Raw genomic sequence first — 20,416 nt, forward strand, 5'->3', positions numbered from 1 at the left:
TTCTATAATATCATCATATATGTGTAGCTTTGTCTCTGTCGTATCTTTCAAAAGTAAAGTGAAACAGCTGTTTTCAGTTTTGTGATGTATTTTCCAGCTGATCCAAGAGGCTTTTTAAACACCTTACTTGGCTTAAGAGGGAGGAGAATTTTCTCAACACATAAAGGAACACTTTATCCTTCAGTTTATCACAAACATTACATCAACACATTTGGAGATCCTAATTTGAATCCAGTCTGTAATTTGATATTAAGGTTTTAATAATGAAATGAGATCATGAATCGAGTTCAAGGTTAAGATCATCTTTATTATCCTATGTACAAAAATTAACATACAACATTAATATAACAGTAACGAATAAAACAAAATAACATTATGCAACTCTGATCTTCTTGCTGATACTTTTCAAAGTTACTTTTACATTTGCTCTACTTCTCCTGCTACTGTTTGCTCTGCTTTCAACTTCTCTTTCAACTCTGCTCTTTACTCTGCTTTCCCTGTTTCCTCTGTTCTCCTCTCCTCATCTTCTCCTCAGACTATCCTCCTTTTGCTGTATCCTCTCCTCTCCTGTTCTCCTATCCTCATACTCTCCTCCTTTTGCTGTCTCCTCTCCTCTGTTCTCCTCATCTCCTCTCCTCCTCAGACTCTCCTCCTTTTGCTGTTAGATATTTAGACTGTAATGACAGCTTATGATATACTTTTTATAACTACATAAATCACATGCAACGGATTAAAAACGTTGTTTTACTTACCACCTCTTTACAGCTCCATTCATCTCCAAGCTTCCAACATTCACCTAGCGGTGGTGCCTTGGATGAAAACAACTTTTGATATGATACAATACAACAACAATAGTTAACACCTATCCACAGCAATAAGCACAATGAGAAGACTAATGGTCTCTTTTATACCAATTTCTATTGGAGTGAAATGAACTGTGCCATGTCACATAGGATTGGAATGGATGATTGGCTGTGTTTTGTGAATATAGAGGAGATGGCAAAAGTAAATATACTTTGTTCTTACCTAAAGCATCTATCCTCCTCTTCGTACCCCTGCCTGCTCCTCCCGCATTAGACTCTGGGGACTTAGCTTTTAAAATCTTGTTCAAGCTGTCCACTCTGTAGTTGGATGTCATGACCTCAGCTTTATGACCCACCCGGCCTGAAAAACGGTGTCTACGATGGCTGGTACTGAGAGGTTTTATGGTCCTCTTCTGCCTTTTGTGTTTGGGGGGCGTGAAGGTGAGAGGAAGACTACTGTCATGTGGGGTGTGTTGCTTTACGTCCTCCAAAAGATCCTTTAGTCTTGATATCACTGTACACATGAACGTCTCATCCTGTAGGTGGTATGTGTGCTCAGTAATTTCCCGAAACAAGGTCCCACACTGCTGTCGTTTCCTATCTCTTGAGGACTTTGAGTGGTTACCACTGCTCTGATTACAACGAGAGTTAGAACGACGTCTCTTCCCGCGTCCCGCCCACCCCGACCCTTTCCGATTACAGCCGAGCCGCTCCGATTACAACGAGAGTTAGAACGAGAACGTGACGTCATATTTACATTAGACGGATCCTTTCTAGCCATAACCCGGCAAATGCTGCCGCCATCTTGCTCAGCTCAGCTCTGTGCTGAGCTCTGAGAGCGGGAAAGACGGACTGCCCTCCCCTGCCCTCTGCTGGCGGGTGCTGTGCATTAGAACCAATGTCGTCCCTGTCAAAACTCCGTGTCAGTGTAATAGAATGAAACGCATCTGTGATTTGGCGCACAGTCTGTGACGTCACGGTATTGAAAATTATACCGACGGTATTTCGAAATACCCTGGTATACCGTAATACCGTCATACCGCCCAAGCCTAACACACACACACACACACACACACACACACACACACACACACACACACACACACACACACACGCACATACACATATGCATGCATAATAACACACCCCCTTCTAAAAGTCCTCTTTTTAATTCATTTTTTAGGAAAACAATCAGACGTGTAAAACTGCCTCTGCTCACCAAAATGCCCCCTCCTATTTGAACTGCTTTTCAAATTAATGTCTATAAATAGATTTGTATGTTGTTGTGTTTGTTTATGTTTCTCTAGTGATTTAGTTTATACATATACTGTACTAAAACTAATATAGTATAGCACAGTACAAAAAGTATAGTGCAGTGTAGTACAGATCAAATTCTATACGTTTTTCTTTGAAGGTAAAAGGCCAACAGGATAACTAATCTAAGTGTATGCGGACCATAAACAGTCTATGGTGCACACATGCTAGCAGCTCTGGGATCATTAAGCTTATAACTGACCATGATACATTAAAAAAACACATAAATAGGAGATTTAGAGAAATGGAAGACCACAAAACACCAATTTATAAAACAATACAAATGTCAATGTCTACTACACTGCTTGAGCTCCAGATCTTTCCTTCTGATTAGCACTAAACACCATTAAAGGTGCCCTGATGACAGGTGAGGATCTCGACGTGAAGATGGTAGAAAGGGAACATGACGTGTCAACCCTGAATATCCGTACCACAATTTATATTGCTCACACAGAGCAGATATTAGCCTCATAGTGGTGCCAAGGGAAAAGTCGGGGGGCCAGAGTCGTTGGGACACATCTGTGGACTGTAGATGTCAGAGTATCAAGACACTTCAGTCATCAACAAGATATTTCAGTTTGAACCCAAGTGGTGACGCTCATGGGACAAAACACACAAAACAATAACATATATATTCTGTTGCCAGGCAGAAGCATTAAGAAAGGAAAAATGGATGCCTGTTGTAATATTTAGTGCGAATAGTATATAGTATAGTTCTTCAAATATTTAATCTTCTTCTTCCTCTTCTTCTTCTTCTTCTTCTTCTTCTTATTTGCAGACACGCCCACAGACAGACTGGTACACGCGCACACAGACACTGGATGTTTATACTAAATATGTTCACAAACACACATCTCTACCACCCACACACACACACACACACACACACACACACACACACACACACACACACACACACACACACACACACACACACACACACACACACACACACACACACACACACACACACACACACACACACACACAGACACACACACACACACACATTGACATTGACATTTTACCAAAGGCAGCTACCGTTTTTAAACTACAGTTATAAATGTAAGAGGTTTATTTCTCCTTCAGATCAAATGGAAAGGCTCTCCTTTCACAGCACATCTCGATGAAAACCTTTGATCTCTGGGCTCACTTAAACAGGTGTTTGATAATGTCGTCACCATGGTAACCTTTGATCTCGGGGCTTACACACACAGGTGTTTGTAAACATTCATTCACTCCTACTTACATTTAATATCTAACTCCTTCAGCCTACTTTCAGCTGCAGAAACCATTCAACTATTAACGTATTCAGCTATTTCAGGACATTGAGGCAACATGTTCTTTTTTAAACCTTTTCTTTTAAATATTAAGCTTCTTCACTATTTTTCCTACTCTTCCAGTTTAACATTTCACTTTCAAGTTTCCAACAAAGTCATTGCAATTCTTTTGAGCTGTAACAATTTTGATTCAAATCATTTCACTTTTCTGCATTTCTCCGCTAAGTTCAGCAACAAACTTACTTGGTTTTTGTAGCTAAAAGCAGCTACCATTCAGCTAATAAAATATTCTGCTTTTTCTGCATTTTCAGCTAAATTCAGCCACAAATGTTCACAGTTTACAGCATTCACATGCATTTTCTGCAGGAAATGCATTTTCTGCAGGAAATGCATTTTCTATTTTGCACTATGGCTTTGCTTTGGAATTAGCTTGAAGATGTAAATGTGGAGGGAAGCATGTGTATTTCCAATGTCTCATCTCTCTCTCCCACTTCTTTCCATTTTTCTTTCGTTCTTTCCCTTCCCCATTGTCCTCTCACCTTTCCACAACCCTCCACCCTCCCTCTCTGCATTCCAAACTTTCTACAGTGTGTGGAGCTGAGTTGGCCCAGGGAGGCTTCTTCGTGCGTCAGGGGGAGTACATCTGTACTCTGGACTACCAGCGAATGTATGGAACTCGCTGCTTCAGCTGCCAGGACTTCATTGAGGGGGAGGTGGTGTCCGCGCTGGGGAAGACCTACCACCCCCGCTGCTTCGTCTGCGCCTCCTGCAAGTAAGACATAGTGTGACACACTTCCATGTGTCAATGGTTTACACTTTTAGGCAAACATGCACAAGAAGACCTAAAAGTGCTGAAAAAGATCGACTCAATTTAAGACTTGTCAACGGCTCGAGCGCTTTCCTTACACTCAACCTGCTCACAAGTCTGTCACTCATTTCTGTTTTTCAATGCAACCCTGACTCAACTCTTTAAAAACATTTAGTTTTTGCCCCTTTTTGTAAGACAAATTAACATAATTCTGTTCATGTGTTTCTGTGTGTGGCCACCGCTTTTTCTCAGGCCTGGAAAGGTAATGATAGCCTCCCTCAGGCAGGAATTGTACGTGTTGTTAGCCCAATCCCACAGCTAGGCCACAGTGGGGGGGGGGGGGGGGGGGGGGGGGGGGGTTTGCATGTGCCTATGCTATCATACATTGGTGATACCCTTGGTCATACCCGTGCTGAACCTGAGATCACAATGTTCCAGTGTGGCTTTGAGGTTTGTAATGTGATCATTATAATCCTGTGCTCTTATCTTATAACAAATATTGCTTTTGTGATAGCCAAACACACAGGCTTATTGTGCAGAATATTAAAATAGGGCAAATCAATCAATGTACTGTTTTTACTTTTTATTCATGAATCATCTATAATCTCAGCTCAGCTGTGTTGGAGTGGCACATACCGTACATAGCCAGGAGACATTAACTTTGTTTCATTGTGTATATAATATTCCTCTTAAAAGTATAATGTCTATAAAGGGATTTGGCATTACATGCTGATATAACACCCCCCACCAGATGTTTGCTGCAGAGATATTCTCCTATTCAGTTATTACTGAGGCCAAACACTGATGTTAAGGTCTAATTCTTAGTACTGAAACTGGGAAAAACACATCTGTGTGGAACAGGCTTTGTACGAAGGGGTATTGTCCTATTGACACAAAGTTGGAAGCACACCTTTTATTGTGCAGAACAAAATATGTGCTGGCAAAAGCGCTTCAATCTCTTGATCTCTTAATGTGACCAAGCTTGAATCAATCAGTTTAGTTCTGGGGTCACATTTTCAAACGTTAGTAACAAGCTTGGTTCGGATGTTCGAAACCATTAGAAGTTCACTTATATGGAGATTACTGTTTTACTTACTGCTCTACTTTCTCTACACTCTTTTGTCTTAATGCCTTCAGAAATAAAACTCTGTTTAACATGAAGCTCAAGTGTACCACCGTCACCAAAGGACACAAACATTTGGGAAAAGGGGTGTCCATATAAATTCCAAGCTAAAATAAATGAAATAACTATTTGACAATTTGATGTTTTACACTGTGTTTTTTACAGATTATATACTTGAGTAATGTAATACTTATTCTCATTAACTCAACATCTCTCTACATGTTTTATTTAAAGTACAGAAATATATAGATTACATGTTACTGCTTCGTAATAAATACATTAGAATAGTTTTTACTTCGTATTTCAGATCAGAGAACTCACTCAGGTTTGGGTGTATGTAATTATTGTAACTGCAGTGAAACATTTTAAAGCACCTCAGCCTCTGAAGTAGCCTATACTCTGTTTCAGAGGCTCAGATAAACTGTGTAAGCTGTGGGTAGCACACAGGGATCAGTCTGACCTCCTCCTCTGCTTCCTGTCTGCAGACAGCCATTCCCCGCCGGCGACAGAGTGACATTTAACGGGAAGGAGTGTATCTGCCAGAAGTGTACCGAGCCCCTCCCTGCCAGCAGCCCAGCACCCATCCAGGCCGTCCACAGTCAGTACTCTGTCTCTGTCTCTGACCCTGTCTCTGTCTCTTTCTCTGTCTATGACCCTGTCTCTGACCCTGTCTCTGTCCCTGCCTCTGACCCTGTCTCTGTCTATGACCCTGTCTCTGTCTCTGACCCTGTCTCTGACCCTGTCTCTGACCCTGTCTCTGTCTCTGACCCTGTCTCTCTCTCTGACCCTGTCTCTGTCACCTGTGACCTTCTCTCCAAACAGAAATCATGCCAAAAGTAGACTTGTGCTCCCTGCAAACTATGATCCTCATTTTGTGCCCCGTCCCTTAAATTGGAACTTTCTTAAATTGTGTTAAGTCATTTTCTCAGGACACCAAAATGTCCACTGCTAGTTTAATCGTTTTGGTTCATGAACCCAAATTACCTAAGAGGGAACTGCCATGCAGAGACAATTATCTGATCCAAATTATCCAGACTCCCCTAAAACTTAAAAAGCGACCAAAAATTACCCTCCGGGAGAACAAACAGGGCCCTCTGGGTAAAACTGGCATTTGTAATCCTGAAACTGTCAGAAATTGATTCAGCATCCTCAATAATCCCAAACCCACTCCCAAAGTGTCCGAATCAGCCAAGCCATTTCTGAACTATTGTCTGCACAGGCTATAATGCTAATTAACGCAATTTATGCTAGTCGTGCAAATTGCCCAACATACAGCAAGTTACTTTACATTTGTGACATAAAACTCAACATTTCCAGGTTCACAATGCTGGCAGACTATTAAGTGTCATATGTATTGGAATGTCCTCTTCTCTGCTGTCCTCTCCCCACAGATTGCTGCGGCTGTGGGAAGGAGTTTAAGAACGAACAGTCTCTGGTGGCACTGGACAAGCACTGGCACCTTGGCTGCTTCAAATGCAAAGTGTGCAACAAGGTGCTCAATGCTGAGTACATCAGCAAGTAAGTCTGAAGCTGCTGTGAGCACACTGCTCCATTAATATCACACCTAGTACTACTTGTCATAGGGTTAGTGTTGGATGTCACTCAGTAAACGTATAAACTAATATTAAACTAAATAGAAAATATGAATAATAAACTTAAATTGAGTCTTAAGTATTATCAGCTAAATGTACATTAAGTATCAAAAGTACTCGTTATGCAAAATGGATCTTTACAGTTTTCTATTATTATGGTTATTATATTATCCTGATAAATGCAGATAGCATTTTTTATTTTTTATTTACCTTTATTTTACCAGGATAGGTCGAAGAGATTCCTGGCCCTAGATAGGCAGCAGCACAGTTACAGACAACTTAAAAGAGTCACAATCACAACCCAATCACAGCCAAAGCTTTCACACAATGGCCTGCTTCAATGTGGACCAAATGTAGATACTAGAAATACTGTGTGGAAAAGTAGTACAGCAGTGCATTATACCTTATCAGCAAATTGTGTTTTTATATGTACAGAGTAAGTGTGAGGGTTACAATAAATAGAGTACAATATTCACCACTGAAATGTAGTGGAGTAGAAGTATAAAGTAGATTAGTTACTTTGCACCAGGTGTGAAATGTTTCCTTGTTTGTAATGCTAACGCTCAGACAGGACTCTGTATCTGCTGCTGACTGACCTGCTGACTGTGTGTTTCTTAAGGGATGGAATCCCCTTCTGTGAGATGGACTACCACGCCATGTTTGGCATCCAGTGTGAGAGCTGCAAGAACTACATCACCGGAAAAGTCCTGGAGGTACCATCACATAACTAAGCACTTTTAGACCTGTAACTAATTCACCAGCACTCACAACGGTATGACTTGCTTGAGGTGAACAAAAAAAAAGAAGAAAAAAAAAAGAAATAAACACAGTCCATTTTGTTCAGAAGACGCATTCACTTACACTGGTGCTTTACCCTTACATAGCCTAAGTATATACTATTGATTCTACTGTGTAATTTGCAGGATCAAAAATATTTAAGTAATATAAACAGAGAATGACATGTCTTTCATCAAGTCTGAGATAAAAGTTTTGCAAAGTGGGGTATTGTAGTAACAAGTTGTGTAGGCTACTGTAGATAAATAGTTTAGCAGTGAAGTTGGAGACTACAGATGTATAAAAGCCTCAGCCTGGGCTCATGGAATTGAAAGGACAATACTTGCAGGTGGAAAGAGAAACTAAGGTAGCTATTGAATTGTAGCATGAGACGTTTCTTTCTGTCTTGTACTGCTATCATATTTTTCATAGTGTTCTCTCGGCTGTGTGTTGGTCCACAGGGAGTCTCTCTCTCTCTTGCTCTTTTTTCTTCGACCTCTATATAATCAGACTTGTTTTGCAAGGACTTTGAAATGGGGCAAGTGTGTCATTGAAATGAGATTATTTCACTTTTTACAAATGCACATATTTGTTTTGGAATTACCAGAGGTGGGAGTAAGTCTTAAGTCTTAACCTACAAGTCTAAAGCAAGTCCCAAGTCACTGTGGTGGGAGTCAAGCAAGTCAAGTCAAGTCATTGCTCAGGCCAAGCAAGTCACAAGTCAAGTCATACGAAATTCTGATGAATAACCCCAGTTTCCGCATTTAAATCAGTTAAAAATATTGTGGTCATGAAAAGTTTAGTTTTATTTGCAACATAAACAGCAATGGAGAGTGGGGTGCTGAAATTATAACCCTATAAGTTCTCAAAGCGCTCTAAAGTGAAAACAGGAGTACAACACAAATATTTTACATCAAATCAAATCATGTTTTATTTATTTAGCACATTTTAAAAAGATTTTTGGTCGAGCCAAAGTGCTGTACATGCAAATAAATAAATAACACATTACTACAAACGCAAACAGAAGACCGGCGAATACACCGTATCCCCTGGATGTCCTCGATGGCAAGGAGTGGGACACCGAGTATGCGTTGGGCGATTTTCGTCACCATCTGTAATGCCTTCCTATTGAGCATTGTGCAGTTCCCATACCAGGCTGTGATATAGCTGGTCAAGATACTCTCAATGGTGCAGCGATAAAAGTTCACCAGAATCTGATGAGAGAGGTGATCTTTCTTTAGTCTCCTCAGGAAGAAGAGACGCTGGTGAGCCTTCTTTACTATGCTGGTGGTATTGTTGGACCATGAGAGTTCATCGGATATGTGGACCCCCAGGAACTTGAAGCTAGACACACGCTCCACCGCCGTTCCATTTATGTGGATGGGAGTGTGTGTGTTGCCTTTCGATCTCCTGAAGTCCACAATGAGTTCTTTTGTTTTTGTTGTGTTAAGGGCCAGGTTATTGTCAGCACACCACTCAGTCAGATGCTTAACCTCCTCCCTGTAGGCTGTCTCATCGTTGTTGTGGATGAGGCCGATCAACATTGTGTCGTCTGCATACTTGATGATGGTGTTTGAAGGGAGGGGGCTCAGCACGCAGCCTTGTGGGACACCGGTATTTAGGCTGAGGGTCATGGAAGAGAGATTATCCAACCTGACATGCTGGGGTCTGTTGGTTAGAAAGTCTAAAATCCAATTACAAAGGGGGGCGTCAATGCCCAGGTCGTTGAGTTTTTTGATTAGTTTGGAGGGGATGACGGTGTTGAAGGCTGAACTGAAGTCGATGAACAGCAGTCTTGCATAGGAGTTGGTTTTTTCCAGATGTGAGAGGACGGTGTGAAGTGTTATGGAAACAGCATCTTCCGTGCTCCTATTAGTCCGGTATGCAAATTGATGGGGGTCCAGTGTCGGATTTATGAAATCCTTATTGCACTTTGGCGGACGATACACGACTGCGCAGAGTATTGGCGAGGCCAGGTTCAGTTCAAAAAGCTGCAACTCAAAGCTAGCGTAGTTAGTGACAGGGTGAAGTAATCGGCATTGGAGGCTATCTCTAAACACTGATGCTATGCCCCTTCCATGGCCGGTGGTACGGGGGGAGCTGAAGAATGTACAATCTGGAGGAAGAAGTTCAGAGAAAGGTATATACTCGCCAGCGTGGACCCAGGTTTAACCCAACATAAAATCCAGTTCATGAGAGGTGAAGAAGTCATTTAGCAGGAACGTTTTGTTTGCTATCGACCTAGCATTTAGCAAAGCCATGCAAAGTTTTTGCTCCGGGCTGGCCGAAGGAGGTGTACAGCTGACGAATACGTTCGTGTTGAACGCCGCGCGGGCCGGGAGCAGTCAGTCGGGCAGGAGGAGCTGTCAGCGGGCCCAGCAGAGGCTGCAGCTCCGGAAAGACGCGGCGAATCCATCGATCCCTCACATGTGCATGATATCTGTCTGTGTTTGTGTGCAGACAGTGCGACATTAAGATTAAACACATTTCTTTCATTTGGGAACACCCACATGTAGGCCTACATATAGAGTTGGCCAGATGTGTGTAAATTACTGTTCATGGTCATTTGAAAACAAATGCCGTTGTCGGAAACACACAAACACACCGAACACACACAGAGAGCAGGGCTGAGTAGAGCACAAACACACACACATCATGCGCCTTAGTGACCGCCTGACCAGGCATGATGACTATTACTAGTTTTATGAAGGAAATGTCAGAGACATCTCCTTCATAAAACGAGTAATAGGGGGATTAATCGGGCAGTTCGATGTGTGTAGAGGTGTGTGTGGTTAAAACTTAGCAGCCTGCGGTCGCTCTTTAGCTGTTCTAATGAAAGTCAACACAGTGAAGGCGTTGCGTAAAAGGCATAACTCTTTGCGCGCTGGTGCTGCACTTCTCAGGGTTACACGTCCCGCTGCCTCCTGGTGCTGTAGTGATTTCATGAAGTTAATGAGAGTCCGAGTTCGAAATATACCTAAAATAATTTATGCACTGCCATTTCCCAACATAAACATTACAGTCTGCAATGAAACGGTTTTCTCCTGTGTGCTCCACTTCCTACTTGGCGCTCTGGTAACTTTCTCGTGCGAACGAGATACAGTATCTTTTTTTTTTCATTGCCCTTTGGGGCAATACAATACAAAAACAAATGCAAATATTTAATTTAAAAAAGTCCTTTCGAGTCGTCTGTCTCAAGTCAAGTCTCAAGTCATGAATACCAAGACAAGCCAAGTCTTTTATCAATGTTAGCCAAGCAAGTCTCGAGTCCAAAAATATGCGACTCGAGTCTGACTCGAGTCAAGTCATGTGACTCGAGTCCGCCACCTCTTGGCATTACTAGAAATGTTCAAAACAACATCCAATATGTTTTTTATAAATATGTTAACCTTAAGACTCTAAAATTAACTATTTTATAGCCCTTATTAGAATCATTAGGTCCTTAAAGTTGTAAAATGCACTAAAAGCCGAATCTAGATTTATTTTCTCTCTCCATTCATTCTACTGAGCCGAGACTGGGAGCTCGGGGGGCGGGGCTTAAGGGGCGCATGCTCTGTGACCGCACATACGGGTTCTTCTGCTCTGACAGCCAGGCATGACGGGTAATGTGTGACGCTTCGCTCTCTCAAAAGTTGGGCCATTTAGTCCTCATGCGCCAATGAGCAGCTCTCATAGGAAAGAACGAGACCCGGCCTCCGACGCTGTATCCAGTTCTTATTATACATCCTTAGGTACGACGGAGCTGATCCAGATTTACGTCCGATATGACGTAGATCACGTCATATCGGAAATGTGGACCCACGGCCCTATCAGAAACGTTGCTGTATCAGAAACAATGCCTGACGTGTTTTGGACGTAATATGGTCTTTGTGTACATTAGCAAGCATCGCTAACACTCAGAGCTAACCTATACTGGAGAGAGTATGTGTAAAAAAGTAGGAAATAAAAAAAGGAACTCACCTTGGAGTAAACCCGTGAGAGAGAACTGTTTCAGAAATAATCCTTGATGTGGTTTGGAACTGGCGTTTAATCACGGCAGAATTTAACAGTATCTGCCGGTATAGAATTTTGAGCAGGCATTAGCTCCCCCTCCTCTTTTTTTTCTAGAGACATTATTCCATGACGGTGTTGAGCATTCAGCTGTGTAATTCCCTTCCAATGTTTACCAGATTAGGTCATCAGGGTTAGCTGGTTTTGGGAGTCGGGAGGCCTGATAATTTATTCCGGCAAATTACTCAGACCTACTAATTGACCTAACAGAAGTTATTGAGTCTATGTAAGTTTACTGCTTGGCTCAGATCCACAAACATCAGCAAGTTCTCACCTCTATTAACTCCTGAAGAACCAGTTTTAAATTAACTGCTGTTTCAATTCAGAAGACCCCCTAAATCTGTTTAAGCGATCCCAAAGGATTTTGATATCAGTAATGAGGTGTTTGGCCCTACATACTGTAAGTGTGAGTGTGGCAGTGTGCATTTCTTACCTTTCAAGCAGGAGAGGATAGCGCAGATGTATTTCAAGTTGTCCGAATCCAAAAGGTGGGATCAGTTTATTTGAAAAAAAATTGGTCCACCCTTGAACAGGGTTTTACCTTCTCTTGTTACAATATGACAATAATATAAAACATATCATGCGTTGGTCATTTTCTAATCTGAAACCTTAATTCATAGTTTAGACATTAAAGTCTTCCGACGTAATCCAAAGGAATCTCCTCACGGATCACCGGGGCTAACATTCACACCTATAGCCTGACAACATTCTGAGGCAGTTCCTCGTAAATGGTCAGTGGAATCTAACAGTTTCAAACTTTCATCCAACAATTCACTCAGGATTCAATAAACAGAAATGTAAGCAATATTTATCAAGTTTGAGAGAACCTTACCGAGGGAAAACCCAGCTCTCAGGGAGAGAGCTTTACCGGGAGAGAGCATACCAGGGGAAAAACTCCCCTCGCTCGAGTTTGCTCCCTCTCTGCTAGTGTTTTTATGCTCGAAACAGGACAGAAAAACCTAAAGACACCTCCTCCATATACCCGTATTTGTGGAAACTGGGCATGTGCAGGACTTTTAAAATATTATTCTCGGCTATGGCACAAACACCTTTTTGGGGCCTCAATCTTTCTCCAACAAGTCAGGAGCCCCCCCCTGTGTACTGCTGTGAGGGAAGAAACTGTCTTTCCTCTCTTATCAGTGACAACCATAAACCATAATAGGCGTTACACTCAACTCAACAAACCACTTGTGTTTTGTTTATACTGTAAATATAGAAAACCATAAAATATGAAGCATTTTCATTATGGGTTATACAAGAATATAATTGATTATAGTTGATTATAACTAACTTTCGTTTTTAGTGTTCAACCTAATATGGCTATCTCAACACTGGTTATCTAACAGGAAACATTGGTGTGGGGGAATTTGAAAATGGCGGGCATTTCCCTTGCAGGGAATGCAAATATGTTATTGATTTGCATTATGTCAGACCCTGTTTTTCATTCAAAATGAATGGTCTTCTGTTCTTCGACTTTAGAATTTTTTCCCACATCTTAGTGCAGAATGTTTTCCTTTTTAGCAATTAACCTATAGGCAAAACAAGTCATAACAACGTGCTGATGGTCAGAACCTGCTTTTGATTGGTCCTCACAGGCTGGAGAGAAGCACTACCATCCCTCATGTGCCCGCTGTGCCCGCTGTGAGCAGATGTTTGCAGAGGGAGAAGAAATGTACCTGCAAGGTGAGATCAGTTTTTGGATCTGAAGAATAATAGGCTTCCAATCTTTGATATGTTTTAATAGCTCCGAGCTTCAAGACAGATACTGTGTCAGCCTTTCTGGAAAGTTTTGAATCCTAAAACACTTCACTCTCCATTGTTAAACAAAAAACATTTCTAATTGAGTCCCTCTAGACTCTGGTAAAAGTATTACATTTCTATATCTCAAGACTAAGATTCTGTAACCATGCTAGTAGCTTAAACAAAAAAAAATCTAAATTACCTCTAATGACCTCCAAGTACAAATTGAAAGTGAAAAATAAAAGTGTTATCATTAGTCTTTTAGGCCTGAATCATAAACACAGAAAATATTCTAGTAAAGTTTCCATCCATGTTGACCATCAGCTGGCGCCAGAGAGGGGATCAGGGACTGGATTGGTTGTTGGGTTTCTCACAAGCAGTGGTGGGCAGTAACTAAGTACATTAACTCAAGTACTGCACTTCAGTAAATATTTAATATACTTAATTTACCTGATTATTTCCTTTCCATGCTACTTCATACTTCTACTCAACTATAATTTGGAATAAAATATTGTTCTCTTTACTCAGGTTTAAGTACCAGTTTCTATGCAGGTTCTTATTTTTTATTTTTTTGCATTTTACATACTTGGTACTTTCAGTCAATTTTGATGATAATACTTTGTACTTTTACTTATTTCAGAGTATTTCTACACTGTGGTATTATAACTTTTACTTGATCTGAGTTCTTTTTCCACCATTACTTTAAAGTGTCTCACCAGATTTGTTGGCCAGTTTTAGACCCAGGTGAAATGTTGGGAATAATCCCAGTTACTGTGTACGTCTCTGTGTCTTCAGGCTCCTCCATATGGCACCCCCCATGCAGACAAGCAGCCAAGCAGGAGGAGAAGAGCAAGGTCGGTGAAAAAGACAACAAAAGCCCAAATAATTACTTTTCCAAAGAGATATTATTGGTTTCTCAATTGTAAAAATAAGTTTTCTCAATTGCTAATAATGAAGCGAGGAAAATTGCTTCAAATGTTTGGCTAAGGACACAAAAGTAATTAAATTGAACCTCTCTAATCGAAATTCCTTAACAACTTTCCAGACTCCTGATAAAGCCTGCTAAATGTCTAAAATGTATTTGTTTATTTAAAAGAGATCTAATGTAAATCGCAGTCATAGTCAGAAAGACTAAATGAACATTTGAATGATATGTAGTGATCATCAGACATGGACTAAAGTGCTCTGTTCAACACTACAGCGTTTCTACATTTTAGTCTATGACTCATTCATGGTTCTGCACAGTATAAAAGTAATATTAGAGCAGCCGTTTTAATGTTAGTATTGGATTTATTTAACAAAAATCCACCAAGCTGTTGAAATGACAAGATCATCCTCAAGACAAACAGTACACACATGCAGAACCAACAGCCATGTTTTAGCATTTCATCAGAACCCTGCAGCTTTACATCCAATATCTGCCCTTCCTTCATCTCCATCCTTCTCCCCTCATCGTAACCCCTCCCCCTCCCAGAAGCAGGTCCGGATCCAGCTCACTGAAGTCCCTGAGCAGCAGGTTGGTGTGAACATCCCACCTGACCCCCTCACCCCCACCCATCTGCTGCATGGGCTCACAGAACTGCTGACACCATAGGCGCGTTCACACCGGAGTACTTTTACTCGTACTTTTCCCATTTAGTTCTGTTAGTGCCTGGAATTTCGCGTTCACACCAAAAAGAGTACTTCGTTCCGAGAACTTTTATCCCCATTTGTAGTGCCTGCTGGAGAGGTGGTACTATCATGGGGAGAAAAAAGTACCAATTTCGATTGGCTGGGCGAATTGCAAACCACGCCCCGTAAAACTCTGAAAAGTTTTGTGAAGCCGCCATTGTATTTGGTGGCATTAGCATTATTAGCATTAGCCCCGCGCACCAACAGAGAGAGAATCACTTATGGCAACACAAAAGAAAACATGGGAGCAGTGGAGTTATGAGGAGGTGTCGGCGTTCTGGCGATTTACTCAGAAGGCTTCAGTAGAAGACTGAAGCCAGTCCCCAACTCCGGGGACTTCCGGCCGGGGACTTCGGGTGGCCGTGAAGTGGTTTGCGGCCTGCCAGTAAACCCAAAGCAGAAGAAGAAGAAGTGACGGCAACGGCTTCATTTGTGTAATCTTCCCTCAGGGAACTTATACAGGTGTGAACGCGATTTGTACTTAGTTCCATGGGGTTACTAAGTGCTGGCACTAAGTGCTGGGCACTAAGTACTTTGCATGCTTCTGTAGCTGCTCAATGTAGCAGCAGCCAGCAGGTCTAAAGACCTTTGATTGGTCAGTGACTGATGATGCTGTCCCATGCTGATCATCAGTTTGTGCACGTACAGGATGCTCTAACATGAGTGATGTGTTTCAGTACCTGCATCTGTAGGATGAATGAAGAGATTAACACGCACACAACTGGTCAGAAACAGAGGCCTTAACTTAAGATCAAACAAACTGATGAGGAAAGGTCCACTCTGTCTTCAACATGTGATTTAACACAACTGATTGATATCCCACGTTAGGCAGAGCTTCACTAATCATAATTCACTGTGCTACACAAATGTGCTGTTCCAACATAATGAAACAAAAATGTGCTCTTTGGTGGAAAAAATTATAAAAAATGACTTAAAATGTAGATACTTAGATTTGAGTTAACGGGATAACATTTTAACCTTTATATATTAGTAAATGGAATCTATCTAGTGTTTTGAATAGTTGGAAGATGTAACTTTAGATTTTGGATAACAACAACAAAAACCTAGTTTGTTAATTACAATGGTAAAAAAAACGATTATGTACATAATGATCTGCTTTAATGTGTTTAAAGGCTTAAAGGACAAGACAAATGGGACATTTAAAGTGTAAATCAGATCTAAATATCTTAAGCATGCCCTTAATGGATAAAACGGTGATCGATAACTCTTTTTTTTGTCACCTGGCCTAACCTGTGTGCATCTCATCTATTCAACATAACTGTGTGTGTGTCAGGTGACCCGGACCTCCTCTGAGAGCATCACCTCGGTCCCAGCCTCCAGCGCCTCAGGCTCCCCCAGCAGAGTCATCTATGTAAGACTGCACATACACTCCTCACACACACTCCTCACATCCAGGCAGGAGATGCTCAGTTTCCTGCAGCATACGAATGATCTGTCTTACTGTCCAATACATGTTTCTAAGAAAACAAATATTCCAGAACATGATTGATTGATTGTTTAGGAGTGTTTCTTCTCTCTGCTGCCAGGCCAAACTCGGAGAGGAGATGCTGGACTACAAGGACCTGGCAGCCCTCCCAAAGACCAAGGCCATCTACAACATTGACCGGCCAGACATGCTGTCCTACTCTCCGTATGTCAGCTTCCCGTCTGAGGAGAGGCACTACGGAGAGGTAGAGCCCCTCACAGCTCTCAACTATTCCTCTTTCAGTTCCTCTTTCTAGCTTTACATCTCTTTCTGAAAATCCACACAGTTCAAATTGTCTATAACATCTTTCATTAAGAATTCGTACATAAGTATGTACAACCCAATGAAAGGCTGCATCGCAGTTTCACAACTGTGTTGCCACAAGAGGGCCCTCCATCCATCCATCTTCTCCCGCTTATCCGTGGTCGGGTCGCGGAGGTAACAGTTCCAGCAGAGAGCCCCAAACTTTCTTTTCCCTGGCCACATCAACCAGCTCTGACTGGAGGATCCCAAGGCGCTCCCAGGCCAGCGAAGAGATATAATCCCTCCATCTGGTTCTAGGTCTACCCCTTGGTCTCTTCCCAGCTGGACGTGCCTGAAACACCTCCCTAGGGAGGCGCCCAGGTGGCACCCTAACTAGGTGCCCGAACCACCTCAACTGGCTCCTTTCGACGCGAAGGAGGAGCGGTTCAACTCCGAGTCCCTCCCGGATGACCGAACTTCTCACCTTATCCCTAAGGGAGACACCAGCCACCCTGCGGAGAAAACCCATCTCGGCCGCTTGTACCCGCGATCTCGTTCTTTCGGTCATAACCCATCCTTCATGACCATAGGTGAGGGTAGGAACAAAAATGACGCGGTAGATAGAGAGCTTTGCCTTCTGGCTCAGCTCCCTTTTCGTCACAACGGTGCGGTAAAGAGACTGCAGTACCGCTCCCGCTGCTCCGATTCTCCGACCCATCTCACGCTCCATTGTTCCCTGACTCGAGAACAAGACCCCGAGATACTTGAACTCCTTCACTTGGGGTAAGGACTCATTCCCTACTTGGAGTGGACAGTCCATCGGTTTCCTGCTGAGAACCATGGCCTCAGATTTGGAGGTGCTGATCCTCATCCCAGCCGCTTCACACTCGGTTGCGAACCGATCCAGTGAGTGCTGAAGGTCGCAGACCGATGAAGCCATCAGAACCACATCATCTGCAAAAAGCAGTGGTGCAATCCTTAGTCCACCAAACTGCAGACCCCCTCCCCCACGACTACGCCTCGAAATCCGACCCATGTATATTACAAACAGGATTGGTGACAAAGCGCAGCCCTGGCGGAGGCCAACCCTCACCTGAAATGGGTCCGACTTACTGCCGAGGACCCGGACACAGCTCTCGCTTTGGGAGTACAGAGATTGGATGGCCCTGAGTAGAGACCCCCTCACCCCATACTCCCGCAGCACCTCCCACAGTGACTCCCTGGGAACCCGGTCATACGCCTTCTCCAAGTCTACAAAACACATGTAGACTGGATAAGCGTACTCCCAGGCCCCCTCCAGGATGGATCCTTGCGAGAGTAAAAAGCTGATCCGTCGTTCCACGACCAGGACGGAATCCGCATTGTTCCTCCTCAATCTGAGGTTCGACAATCGGCCTGACCCTCCTTTCGAGTACCATAGAGTAAACTTTCCCGGGGAGGCTGAGTAGTGTGATGCCTCTATAATTGGCACACACCCTCTGATCCCCCTTTTTTAAAAGGGGAACCACCACCCCGGTCTGCCACTCCTTCGGTACTGTTTCCGACTTCCACGCAACGTTGATGAGACGTGTCAACCATGACAGTCCCTCAACACCCAGAGCCTTCAGCATTTCTGGGCGGATCTCATCCACCCCCGGGGCTTTGCCACTGTGAAGTTGTTTGACGACCTCAGTGACCTCCCCCCGGGAGATTGGTGTCGATCCCCCGTCATACTCCAGCTCTGCCTCTAACATAGAGGGCGGAGTTGTCGAGTTCAGGAGTTCCTCAAAGTGCTCCTTCCACCGCCCTAACACTCCATCAGTTGAGGTCAACAACGTCCCATCCTTACTGTACACAGCTTGGATGGTTCCCTGCTTCCCCCTCCTGAGGTGTCGGACAGTTTTCCAGAACAACTTTGGTGCCGCCAGAAAGTATTTTTCCATGTCTTCTCCGAACTTCTCCCACACCCGCTGCTTTGCCTCGGCCACGGCTGAGGCTGCTGCCCTTCGGGCCTGTCGGTACCTTGCAACTACCTCGGGAGTCCCCCGGGATAACAAATCCCTGAAGGCCTCCTTCTTCAGTCGGACGGCTTCCCTGACCACCGGTTGTCCACCAGGAGGTTCGAGGGTTACCCGCCCCTTGAGGCACCTAGGACCTTGAGACCACAGCTCCCCGCCGCGGCTTCGGCAATAGAGGCTTTGAACACCGACCACTCTGGTTCAATGTCCCCAACCTCCACAGGAATGCCCGAAAAGCTCCGCCGGAGGTGTGAGTTGAAGGCCTCCTGAACTTGGGCCTCCTCCAGACGTTCCCAGTTCACCCGAACTACAGGTTTTGGGCTTACCAGGTCTATCCAGAGGCTTCCCCCGCCACTCGACCCAACTCACCACCATATGGTGATCAGTTGACAACTCCTCCCCTCTCTTTACCCGAGTGTCCAAAACATACGGCCTCAGGTCCGATGATACGATAACGAAATCGATCATGGACCTTCTGCCTAGGGTGCTCTGGTACCACGTACACTTATGAGCATCCTTATGTTCGAACATGGTGTTTGTTATGGCCAATCCATGACTAGCACAGAAATCCAGTAACAAACCACCACTCCGGTTCAGATCAGGGGGGCCGTTCCTCCCAATCACTCCCCTCCAAGTGTCTCCATCATTGCCCACATGTGCGTTTTTAGTCTCCCAGCAAGATTAAAGAGTCCCCCTTCAGGAGCCCCATACAGGACTCTTTCCAGGGTCTCCAAGAAGGCCGTATACTCTGAACTGCTGTTGGGTGCATAAGCACACACAACAGTCAGAGTTTTCCCCCCCATAACCCGCAGGCGTAGGGAGGCAACCCCTTCGTCCACTGGGGTAGACTCCAACAACGAAGCACCCAACCGGGGACTTGTGAGTATCCCCACACCCGCCCGGCGCCTCACACCTTGAGCAACTCCGGAGAAGAATAGAGTCCAACCCCTATCCAGAAGTAAGGTTCCAGAGCCGACGCTGTGCGTAGAGGTGAGCCCAACCAGATCCAACTGGTAACGCTCCACCTCCCGCACAAGCTCCGACTCCTTCCCCCCCAGAGAGGTGACGTTCCACGTCCCCAAAGCCAGCTTCTGTCGCCCGGGTCTGGTCCGTCGAGACCCTCTGCCTTCACTGCCACCCTTCTGGAAGCGCACCCGACCCCATCGCTGTTTCCCTTAGGTGGTGGGCCCGCGGGACGGAGAAGCGGAGGTGTTGCCCACGTCGCCTTTTTGGGCTGTGCCCGGCCGGGCTCCGTGGCAAGCCCGGCCACCAGACGCTCGCCGACGAGTCCTCCTTCTGGGCTGGCTCCAGAAGGGGACCCCGGGCTTCCTCCGGGGCCGGGTATCCTCACTTCGGTGTGTCGTCTTTCATGAGGTCTTGTGAACCAATCTTAGTCTGGCCCCTTGCCTGAGACCAATTTGCCATGGGAGACCCTAGCAGGAACACAAAGTTCCAGACAACACAGCCCCCAGGTTCATCAGGGCACACAAACCTTTCTACCACGGTAAGGTGCTGGTTCTTCAGAGAGGGCCCTA

The 20,416-nt window shown here is 44.1% G+C and overlaps 1 protein-coding gene and 1 long non-coding RNA gene across 7 annotated transcripts in view; one reads left to right on the top strand and one right to left on the bottom strand.

Annotated features, from left to right (window-relative positions):
- The window catches only part of ablim2 (actin binding LIM protein family, member 2), a 101,120-nt gene that overhangs the window by 59,521 nt on the left and 21,183 nt on the right, over window positions 1-20,416 (top strand). For 5 of the 6 annotated variants that reach the window (XM_079669579.1, XM_079669584.1, XM_079669581.1 and 2 more), the window contains exons 3-11: window positions 3,986-4,169; window positions 5,814-5,926; window positions 6,720-6,846; window positions 7,540-7,633; window positions 13,340-13,427; window positions 14,280-14,338; window positions 14,959-15,000; window positions 16,450-16,527; window positions 16,703-16,846. In XM_079669579.1, coding sequence (XP_079525705.1) covers window positions 3,986-4,169; window positions 5,814-5,926; window positions 6,720-6,846; window positions 7,540-7,633; window positions 13,340-13,427; window positions 14,280-14,338; window positions 14,959-15,000; window positions 16,450-16,527; window positions 16,703-16,846 — 929 coding nt within the window. The remainder of the gene's footprint in view (window positions 1-3,985; window positions 4,170-5,813; window positions 5,927-6,719; window positions 6,847-7,539; window positions 7,634-13,339; window positions 13,428-14,279; window positions 14,339-14,958; window positions 15,001-16,449; window positions 16,528-16,702; window positions 16,847-20,416) is intronic. The other variant, XM_079669580.1, reaches the window with a different exon arrangement.
- LOC307031964 lies at window positions 287-1,655 on the bottom strand. The gene is made up of 2 exons (XR_013806126.1): window positions 1,027-1,655; window positions 287-809 (listed from the first exon to the last, which is right to left on the bottom strand). It is a non-coding gene; the product is annotated as an uncharacterized lncRNA (long non-coding RNA).

Source organism: Notothenia rossii (assembly GCF_949606895.1).
Source record: "Notothenia rossii genome assembly, chromosome: 3".
NCBI classification, from domain to species: Eukaryota; Metazoa; Chordata; class Actinopteri; order Perciformes; family Nototheniidae; genus Notothenia; species Notothenia rossii.